Here is a 12,096-nt window from a genome sequence, read left to right as displayed (position 1 = left end):
AGACTCTTCTTCGGTGGACGTTCCAATGGAAGTAAATGTAAAGTACAGGAAAGATAAAGGGGATATTCTAGATGATCCTACTCTATATCGCAGCTTAGTTGGGAGTCTTATCTATTTGACCACCACTTGTCCAGATATTTCCTATGATGTCCATCCGATTAGTCAGTTTATGTCTAGTCCTCGACATCTTCATCTAGCTGTTGTTCGCCGCATTGTTCGTTATCTTCATGGATCACCTACTCGTGAGTTGCTCTTTCCTAGAGAGTATTCTTTTCAACTTTCTGCCTATAGTGATGCTGATTGGGCTGGGTGTCCAAATACTCATCGCTCAACTACGGGTTAGTGTATGTTTTTGAGCGATGCGTTGATCTCTTCGAAATGTAAAAAACAAGATCGTGTTTCTAAATCATCTACTGAAGCTGAATATCATGCCATGTCCACAGCTTGTTCTGAAATTATTTTATTACGTGGTCTACTCAAAGAACTTGGGTTTTCTCAAACTAATTCTACTCCCCTTCATGCGGACAACATTACTGCCATTCAAATTGCAAACAGTCTTGTCTTCCATGAACGCATCAAGCACATTAAAGTTGATTGTCATTTTATTCGTGATATTTTGGAGGATCAAGTGATCTCCCTTCCCTACATTTCTTCTGACCTTCAAATGGCGAAAGTCTACACCAAAGCATTGACTCAACAACGGTATCAATTTCTTGTTGGCAAATTGTTGTTGGTTAACTTCCCAGCAGCAATTTGATGGGGGATGTTACCGTATATATTTAAGTTAATTTTGGAATAGATTAGATATGCTATTTTTGGAGATTGTAATTTATTTAATTTCCTTGTAGACTATAAGATTGTATAGATATATAATAGGGCACCATACAATGAAACGAAAAGAGAAATTTTTCAAAAATTATTCAGGTTTTTTTGACAATGTACCCGCTGAAAGTATGATGATCTACTAAATCAAATTTCAGTTACCAAAAAAAAAGTGTAGTAATAGGACCCAAAAATAAAACGTAAAAATAAAAATAAATTGTAAAAAGGGAAAACAAAATATGAGTCAAATAAGTCATAATAAACTCACAAACAAATGCAGAAGCAATTGCATCATTTGTTTCCTTCCCACCCATGCATGGTACATTTGTATAACCTCGTCAGTAGCAGGGTTGCTAACCTGCCATAAGAAAAAGGATAATTATTCCACAACAAAATAATAGGTGCCAATGCACTTCTTTTTCACAAATATTGCACCTTTATGGTTTTCCAATCATAAGCATCACTCCACTTCCCACCAATAAGGCCTTGACATCGAATGAATCCTGAAATGTGCAGATAAGCAGCAATACTTTTGCTTCCATATTTATCAGCAATCATCCAAATTTTACCTTTAGATCCCAATTTACAACTCGAAGCACCATTGCAAGTGGAATATATAGTGCAAATGTGAAATTATTGCTTCTTTTTCTGCAAGTCCGAATAGATGCTTAAACTATTATGATAAGCCCTCATTCAAGCATACTTATTCTTAGGGGTGGGCATTTTAACCGGAACCAAATCTCTCGAACCGAAATTGAACCAAAATCGAAGGTTCCAGTTCGGTTCCCCAAAAAAATATATAAGAACCGAAACCGAGAACTGAGAACTGAGTAGGTCTAGGTCGGTTTTTGGTTTTTGAATTAGAACAATGGGTAACCGGATGGAACCTATTTTTTTTATAATTTTTTTATTTTTAATAATTAATAGATTGCATAAAAAATTACAAAATTTAATATTTTGGTCCATTTTAGTTACCTAAGGAAAATATCCAATCCAAAGCTTTTGGTCCATTTTAGTTACCTAAGTCCAAATACATATATCTTGCCCAAAAGCAATTTAGGCATAGCCCAATACCAAATCTATAAAGATATTAAAATCCCATGTCCCCCTTCTTTCCCAATTCAATTTTTACATTTTCTTCTCTTCAAACAATGGCTTCGTCTCTTACACCGACACTACAGGTAATTTTTGTAACTCCTACAATACATACTTATGCTTCTCTAACATGTTATCTCTGAGTCTTTATTTGAATTTTTCTTGGATATTGATATGATTACATCAAAAAACTTGATTTTTTTTGTCACCATTTTTTCTTGGCTTTGTTGCTTCTTTGCATAGGTAAGGAATGGGTACTTTTAAGTTCTCTGGATAGTACCGAAAATAAAATACCCTACTTTACTTATTTAAAATCTAGTTTCTTTCAATTTTTCTTGGAGTCCATCTTATTTAGTTATGCCTTTTATTTCTTTTCTATTCAACAACAAATTTTGTGGTGTGCATTTATTATTTTTTTCCTCTTCAAATTACATTTGTTATAAGTTGTGACAAAATAATTTATTTTTTGTAGACATATAACGAGACACTTGGAACTAAAAAGTAAATGAAGACAAGGTCAGCAATTTGGTTGAGATTTACTAGGGTAGGTGATGGAGAAATATCAAAATGCAATTATTGTGGGAAAGTCCTTCAAAGTAATTCAAAAAGTGGAACTTCTAGTATATGGAAGCATTTGGATAGTTGTCCTACATATAAGGCTATTCAGTTTGGTGACCAACAAAGGACCTTATCTCAACAAAAAAATTATGGTGGTAATGGTAATTGTAGCATGTTTAATCTTACAGCATCAGTATATAATAAAGAAGAATGTAGAAGATATCTAGTTAGAATGATTATAATTGATGAATTGCCCTTTTTCCTTTGTGGAGGGTGTGGATTTTAAAGAGTTTGTGCAAAAATTCAATCCTAAGTTTGATATTTATTATTGAAGAACGATTGTTAAGGATGTGCTCCATCTTTACAATGAGACAAAGGAATCATTAAAAAATAAACTCATTCAGAATAGGAAAAGGGTTGTTCTTACCACTGATTGTTGGACTTGAATCAGAATATCAATTACATGGTAATCACAACTAGGGCTGTAAGCAAAACCTGCCAAACCTAAATCGAAACCACAATTTCGAAACTGTTGATTTGGTGCCAAGTGGATTCGTCAACGAAATGATTTTTGGTTTTGAGAATTTTAATTGCGGTTTAAAACTAAACCGGACTGGCGAAAAATATATAAAAAAATTTTTTGGAAAATTCATCCAAATATGTAAAATTCAATAGTTTTGTGACTTTTGTCATTTGTGGGTGTTTTTGTCAATTTTTAATTTTCTATTACATATATATTATTATTAGAGTTAATTATTTCAATAGTGACTGAAATTAGGTCTATGTCTTTGATTGGTTACTGAAGTTTAAAATGTCGAGTTTTGGTCATTGAACTTAAGTCAATGTCTTCGATTGCTGACCGAACTTAGGTCTATGTCTTAGATCGATCATTGAAGTTTAAAATGTCGAGATTTGACCACTGAACTTTCGAATATGCCGTATGTACACTAACATAACCGTTGAATTTTAAAAAATATTGAATTTACAATGAGCAATGTACAGCATTTTTCAAAGTCCAATGAGTAATGTATAACATTTTTCGAAGTTCAGTGGTCAAAACTCGACATTTTAAATTTCAGTGAACAATCGAAGATATAGACTTAAGTTCAGTGATCAAAACTCGACATTTTAAACTCCAATGACCAATCAAAGACGTGGACCTAAGTTCAGTGACCATTGGAAAAATTAACTCATTATTATTACCCAATAATTCTAATTAGTTATCATTATTATTGTCAAGTTTTAATTTTTATCTTGGGTCCAAGGCCTCAAAAGCCACATGAGCTCCAAAATAGAAAAGATGAAATATTTGGCTTGGACTATATTACTTACACCCCTTGAATAACACGAAATCGAAAAATAGTTTTTTTCAATTCTGCTTCTCGTCCCTCTCGTGCTTCCCAGTTCCCAAAACAATGTCTCTCTCTTTTTCGCCAGGTGAATCATCGAATCTGATGAAAATTCCAAGCATCGTCCAAGAAAAAGGTATATTTATCTTTAGCCTTTAATGGGCTCCCCTGTTTTTAGCCTAAAAATGGCAAACAAAAAATTATGTTTTAGTTTATTATGATTTTACTTTGATTTAGTTGGTATTTAAATTTATAGTAGATATATTTAGCTTATTTTAGATTTATTACTAGTAAGATATAAATATATATTGAATTCAATGAATAAATGGCGTAAAAATAGATAGGCAAAAAAATATTAGGCGAAATCGACGGTTTAAAGCCGGACTAAACCATTAGGTTTGGGTTTGAGTTTTTTTCAAACCGTTTAAAATGGTTTGGTTTAGGTTTGGCTTTTTCTCAAATCGATTTAAACGGTTTGGTTTGAAAATCTGTCAAAAATCGATAAAATCGGACCGCTTACACCCCTAATCACAACACACCTTATTGATAGAACTTGGAAATTATATAAGAGGATTTTGAGCTTTTCCGTTGTTCCAAATCATAAAGGGAGACAACAGGAAAACTTGTTGAAAATAGTTTCCTTGATTGGGGAATAGAGCACGTGTCGATTATTATTGTTGACAATGATGCAAATGATGACATTTTATGGCTCTTTTGATGACATTTTCTAGTTGTTTAACTTATGATGTTGGTTTTAAAATTTTTGAACTTCTGATTATTATAATAATAAGATGGTCTTATTAATGTTCTTTTGAGGCTCTGTTTAATGTTGGTCCGATATTCCTAATAAAGTTTTTTTTAATTCTAACTAGTTTTTAATTCTCTTTTAAGGTTGGTCTTATTAATTTTTTGTGTAACTTCTAATCGGTTAAGTCTCTGTTTATTTCTCTTACGATTAGTCCATTAATGTCAATTACTAAATCTATGACATGATGAATAGTTTGTGATAATTCCTCTAATTAGATGGTTGGATTTCCTAAATATGTATTCAAAAAAATATTATGGATAGAGCCGAAGGTTTGGGTTTGGATTTGGATCCAATAATTACGTGGAACCGAATGGATCTAGTTACGAAATACCCGAAATATAATGGGTAGTTCTATGTATTGAAATACCCGGACCTACCCACCCGACACCCACCCCTACTTATTCTAGAAGGATCAAGAAGCATTGTGTAGAATTGGCAGCAACAAATTCTGTTCTCGTAGCAGGCTGAGGTGGACAATCAGTTACATAGGAACTATTAATATAGAGGCAACCGGTAGCAATAGTCAGGTAAAAATTAGTGAGTTGGAGTGTGGAATAAGAGAGTAGTAGACATCTCAAAAAGCTATCTATTACTTCTTTCATTGCTGTGTTGTTCTTTTAATTACATCAATATACTGCAGCCCTTGATTGTAGTAGAAGTACGATCTTTTTACAGCTTGATTACTATAATCGCGGAAAAACTCAGTAAAATTTTCAACTAATCCCTCACTCAAAAGTCATGAATCAGATTACAAGTCGCCAAAAGCACCGGTAACATATTAATTTTCCCCAAATTACTTTGTACCAAAACAAAAATAAATTACCTTGCTTAGCACTGACAGATCAAGCAACAAATCAGGATTAAGCTCCAATGACAAGATCATTAACCATTAGTGTATCCCCAAAAAATTAAAAAATTATCAAGCAAATCATAGAAATACTTACAGAGTCAGTGTGTGTAGATGCAAAGATGAAACAAATGAGATTAAGTACCAAACGAGCGAAGATAGATATTGGAGAGTGTGGAGCAATCTAAGCCGAACGGCGAAGAGAGAAAGCTGTCGGCGCAGTAATGAAGTGCCACGGCTAAACTCATTTACTTGATGTCACTGGACACCAATTTTCGAAAACCAAAATCGAATGATAAAAAAATTTTTAAATCCCCGCTTAGACTTCCTTTAAAAAAATAATTTATTTTTAATACTCATTTTTAATTATACATTCAAACACAATCACGCATTCTTCTAAGAAATTACAATCCAAAACATCATTTTTACATGACCATCAAACAGGAGCTTACTTTTTCTCAAAATCATAAGACTCATAATATTTTTACTTAATGGGAATTTTCATTCCCCTTTTGAATCTCATTTTTAATGGACTTTCTCATTTTTCAACGGTCGTTTAATTCTTAAAAAAATAGGAAGTGCACAGTGTATTGTCAAAAAACTTTTAAATTCTAATGTCAAAAACACCCTCATTTTTTAAAACCAATTTTCAAAAATAACCCCCCATTCCTTCAATTTTAAATAACCTCCCACCATTTTATTTGAAGGGTAAACTAAGAACATATATTCTTGGACCTGCAAATTTTCCCAAAAGTCAACTTTTATGTGTTTTTCTCATAATTTCCGACAATGTGGTCCCACAAATTCAGAAAATGAAAGAGGAAATTTCATTGGCTGTCAAAATTTGGCTATGCATTATCAAAAATGTCACCTTTCAAATTTTCTATCAAAAATGTCAATTTAGGACATTTTTGACCCTATGAATTATTTAAATACCTTATATATCCTTGTACAAAACATGTGTATTGTGTCGGAATGAAATGACAATATGTCGGAATGAAATGACAATATGTCGAAATGAAATGACAGCATAGCTTTTAAATCGCTTACCATTGAACTGTCGTTCCTGACAGTTAGCATCAGTAATTCTCGACAAATGGACTCATCGACAGATCAAATGAAGTTTTCGACAGATGAACTATCGGGAACGACAATTCCTTCCTTTACCTAAGCTCAGTTCCACAATTTGAACTTTGGTTCTAACATTGCACGTGTGTTTCGCATTAACATGTATGAAATGCTATAATCTCATAATTTGTTGATTGATTCGTAGTTGTTTATGCTTGATTGATTCATTCATTTTCTGTGTTCCAGTTTCGATTGTTTGTTTCGTATTCTTTGTTCATTGTGCCTGGTTGATGAATTCATTTTTGCCTTGAGGCTGCCCACATGAAGTGGTCAGAGATCCATGTGCACGAGGATGATTATGACAAATTGCGTTCATCAATTGACTTCCATGATAACTTTGATCAGATTGATGTTATTATTACTTATTTATCTATAATGTATGACTGATTTTCACATTACTGGGGTCACAAGAGAAACAATGAATTTATATGAGATACGCGATGGTTGATCATCGTTCGACGTTGTTGGATGAAGTCAGAATATTTGTTAATGCGTAGTCTTATTCTTCATAGTTCTATGTTCGACAATTTAATCACCGACACGTACTTCAACTTGGGTTTGGTAAGGTTGCTACCACTGTGTAGTATGATTCAAATGCAGATGAAAGCCGATTTGATAAGGTTGCTACCACTTAACATTTGCATAAATCTTTTTGGTATTTTTTTCCCTTCAAAAATATTTTTCAAAAATGAGGAACATCATGATTAATAGTAGTTTCAAAAGCATTCTTCACTTTGATGATCATCTTGTTTTTATCATTTAAAAAAGAGTAAACTATTCGATAAAAATAAAAAATAATTCGTAATAACTAACCTCTCAAAATGGATGATGAATCTAATATATATATATGCAATGATTATAATATATAAATTTAACTAATCAAATCATAACTTAATTGAATTGGAACATAGCATTAAATGCTCCTAAAAGTGGATATGAAGGGTAAGTTGGACATTTTTCATAAAAAAAAAGTGACATTTTTTAATAAAATTAGGTGCACATGCAAATTTTCTATACATTTAAAAAAAAAAGTGACATTTTTTATAATTCCCCAAAATGAAATTGGCCAAAAAAATCATTTTAATGGGGAGCAAACATACACCTATATGTCACTAAATTTGAAAAGTATACCAAAATTTGTTATTTTTACTAATAGTGCTCAATAATGTCACATTTTCTGTGAAATGTCCAAATTACCCTTAGTGATACATTTTTAAGAACATTTAATGCTCATTAATGCTTGACTTGAATATCTATGAAATGATTATTTAATTTACGTACTACAAATATACACTATAACCAAAAAGTCAGGTTGCTCCATTGTCTAGAATGGACTACTTAGAGGTTGTCTTTGCTAAAGGCTACAAGTGGATAATAGAATCTAGCGAAAACATCAATTTTTGGAGAGTTCTCATTCCCTTGCTAATCAAGCTGGTCTTTCACAGCCCAGCCCAGCACAACACTTTCGGGTACTTCTCTTAGTCTCACTTCATTATGTATATTACATAAGGTAATATGAAATTTGTTAATAAAAAAAAGTGAAAATAGATGTTGTCATATCGTAGTTGAGAATTGATTATCACAATAATTTTTTTCAATCAAACCCAATAAATGATTTAAAGGATTGCATATTTAATAATTCACTATGTAAATTATTTGGGAAAATGATTTTATCATTCAGTAGTATAATATTGATGACCATACGTAATGTGATAAAGAACTTGTTCCAATCACCCACATATATGCTTCATGTCAGTTTCAATAATTCAACTGTTGGAATCGACATTTAGGAATTGTCAGGTTAGACATTTCAACCGGTTGAACTCGATATTTCAAAACTCTTGTGGTAGACATTTCAACTGTCAAATTCGACATTTGAGAACTGTCTAATAGACATTTCAACTATCGGTTTGACCTTTTGTTATTGTATGAATTTACTATTTAAATCTGCCACTTTCTTACTATTACATAATGACATATTGATTGTGCATAATTCTTACTATTGCAATACAACTTTTCACCTATGAATAATCATTTAGATTCATCCTATCGTATGGGAAAAGTTTGTTCATGTATATGACGAATGGAAGTGAAAAGGGAACAAAACCACTTTCATTGTAGTTTCGATGGATATCACCCTAGTCGGACTTGTGATATGGTTGAAGAACCACATGTTCCAGCCACATTGTAACATTGCTCACGTAAATAAGCTTGATATCTAAAATTAGTTGAAGTTGTATTTTGTATGACCGAATGATAGCGTTGTACATTTTTAAGTTATGTTTATGTAGTAATAACTTCACAGCAAATTTTTCACATAGACAGAATATTTGGTTACTTCCAACAGTTCAATTGTCGGTCTCCACAAAATGTTTTTGTCCCTCACATGTTCAGGGTTATTTTTTTTCATGTCACATTGCTGGTGTTAAAAATTCTGTAGTTATATTATCGTCGACGTTTCATTACTGTTTGCAGAAAAATGAACATTACTCCTTATTCATAAAAAATTGAATCAATAACCGAATAAAAAAATATCAAAATGTATAGATAAATGAACAAGCATACAAGTAAATGTAACTAAATTGATTTGGAAATTAAAAAAATGAGACTAAATCATGCAAACTCAAATTCATTTTCATAACACAATACAACAAGAATTTAGTTTAATGATTACCTCAAAACAATAACATATTTGGAAAGAAATTCTTTGTAAAACTTCAAAATCAAGTAAAATTGTCAAAATCATACAACTAATATTAAACAAGAGTGTAATAAATTTCATACATTCTTGCTTCCAAGTGCAGCGTAAATGTAATTCACTAAACAATAGTGCACTACACTTTTCACCAATTTTCGATTTTCCATTAGCGGAGCATATATGCTATTAAAAATTAAGTAATCCTAATTACAATTTTAAATGAACAAATCTAGTTCAAAAAATAGGAACACAACACTAAAAAAATTGATTTTTCATACATGAACATAAATATATTTTCTTAAAAATCCTAAAACTACACATGAACATTCAATTATTTAGAAAATCATTTATTTACATGCTGAAAATAATACATAGCATTCAGTTTAGACAGTTCAAATGTAGATCTCGACAGGTTTTCTCTAACTTTCTCAACAATTCCACCTACTATAGGTCACATAAATTAACAGATAAAATAAATTACATGTAATTACAAAATTCAAGAACATAAAATACACAAATTATTAAAAAATTAAAACAAGAATTTAAGTAGCTTAATTACCATAAGTAGGGCTGGGCAAATCTCCCGAACTGACCGAACCGAACCCGATGGTTCTTGTCAAATTAAATACCCGAACGGATATCTGAATTGAGAACCGACGGGTATGGTTCGGTTCTCAGTTCTAGACCAAGAACCGAAGAACCGAAGAACCGAATAAGAACCGAATCTTTCTAATTTTTTTTTATATTGAGTAAATCAAATTATTTTAATTTTAATTTTTTCTAAACAAATTAATGATTTCTAAATCCAAATTTTTGGTCCAATAATTTGTTTCATTTCTAATTTTTTAATTTTTGACTCAATTATCCATTTTATTGTTTCATTTCTTAGCCAAACAAGATCAAATCCACTAAATAACCCTAAACACCTACAATAAAGTGCATAACGTTGTCTCGACTCTCGCACTCACTCTCGCGGCCTCGCTAATATTCCAAGATCTATACAATCGTCGGCCGACACTCTCACCTCCGATCAAGCTCTGACTTCCGTCGACCGAAACTTTGATCGTAGCGATAATTTGAACAATGTAGTTTACTAGTCTACGACATTCCAAAACCATTGAATGTATCATTAGTCGTATTTATATAACGTTGTTATAAATGTTAAAAAATTTAATTATAGTACGGAATCAAACGGAACTGAACCAAACTGAACCGAACCGAATGGAACCGAACCCGAATGGTTCCATAATTATATTTGGACCCGACGATTCCATTTACTAGATACCCGAAAAGTTTGGTTCGGTTCGCGCCCACCCCTAACCATAAGCAAAAGAGGGATTAGGAGGGTTATGGACCTAAGTGGGAACAGTCTTTTGAAACGGGGTAAGCAAATGGGACATTGAAGGCGGATTCAGCTGGACTTTGGACCATAATGGGTAGAGCTAAGACGGCGGCGACGGGTGAATGGTTTTGTGAACTTACAAGCCAAAGCATGATTTCTTTTGCCATTACACTTTTTTGCTCAGATTTTGTCCCATTGCCACATATTGCCATATAAAATCAAATAAAAAAGTTATGAGCGAAAACGAGTTGTTTTCAATTTTTAGGTACAATTTTTTCAACTAGTCAGATTAGAAACTAATGAAGAATATTTAAGGTATTTAAATTTTTAGAATGGCAAAAAAGTCCAAAAGTGATATTTTTGTCAAAATTATTATAATGTGACATTTTTGTAAATGCCAGTCCAAAAGATGACATGGGTGCAATTTCCTCTTTTTAATAATTATACATTTTCAACGACACATTCCTTCAATAAAATAATTTTCTAAATCAATTAAAAAAATTTATTTACTTTTTAATCACACATTGTTCAAAAAAATTATTATTACAATAGTTATTTACCTTAAAAATGGGGCTCTAATAGAGTCAGAATAAATTACTTGGACTAGGAGTTATAATTAGGTTCTTAAAGGAAAAAGGATTTTATTTTTTCATTATTATTCTTTTGATTGACTTCTTAATTGCTTTGTTATTCGTAGCCTGTACGTTCAAACAACATTCATAGACCTTTATGAGCCCATAATTGATAGAGATTAAAATTAAATTTTCAATAGATTTTGATAACAGTTGCTAGAACGTGTAGTAGAAAAATTGTGAACCACATAAAATATATAGTTAAAATTAATTATTAACTTTGATTTAAAATAAAATCTAGATTTTTATTGTAATAAAAAATTATTAACTTGAACATGTGTTGAGTACATTATTAAATTTGCCTCATTGAATTTAATATTTGCAACGTTATGTTTGGCTTACTAGAAAAAGAATTTTTTTTTTTTTTTAATTTTTTATAGAACTAGGTAAGTGTGTGGTTGAAATGGATAAGAAGGTTTTAGGTTTCGTAATTGATATTTTTTTTACTTAATTTTTTTTGTTTGTTTATTTGAGCATAGGATTGAAGTTCTATTGTAAAAGAATAGTGTTTGAAGCATACCTGAAAATGCTAATATGAAGAATCGTGTGATCCGTTTAAGAACGATTCTATATAAGACATGAAAAATGTCATTGGGATTAGACATGGGTAAATTTTATCCAAAAATTGACCTAATCCATTCCAATCATTGAAATCGAACTGAACCAAACTAGATCGATTTGGGTCAGTTTGGTTTGGTCATTCGATTTTGACATTAATTCGAGTTAAAAAAATTGCACTCCCAACACACACACACACACACACACACACACACACACACACACACTCTCTCTCTCCCCCCCCCCCCCCCCCCCCCCC

The 12,096-nt window shown here is 31.8% G+C and overlaps 1 protein-coding gene across 1 annotated transcript; it reads left to right on the top strand.

Moving 5' to 3' along the window:
• Positions 1–2,422: 2,422 nt before the first annotated feature.
• LOC111395167 lies at positions 2,423–2,761 on the top strand. Its single transcript, XM_023021172.1, has one exon. The coding sequence runs from the start codon at positions 2,423–2,425 to the stop codon at positions 2,759–2,761; it is 339 nt and encodes a 112-aa protein (XP_022876940.1).
• Positions 2,762–12,096: the final 9,335 nt, after the last annotated feature.

The sequence above is a fragment of the Olea europaea genome, chromosome 6 (genome assembly GCF_002742605.1).
Source record: "Olea europaea var. sylvestris chromosome 6, O_europaea_v1, whole genome shotgun sequence".
Lineage (NCBI taxonomy): Eukaryota > Viridiplantae > Streptophyta > Magnoliopsida > Lamiales > Oleaceae > Olea > Olea europaea.
The sequence above is the reverse complement of the archived record's forward strand: the minus strand, read 5'-3'. Positions and strand labels throughout refer to the sequence as shown.

Excerpts from the sequence above, each read along its gene's own strand:
- LOC111395167 (XM_023021172.1), top strand. The coding sequence starts at position 2,423 with ATGAAGACAAGGTCAGCAATTTGGTTGAGATTTACTAGGGTAGGTGAT.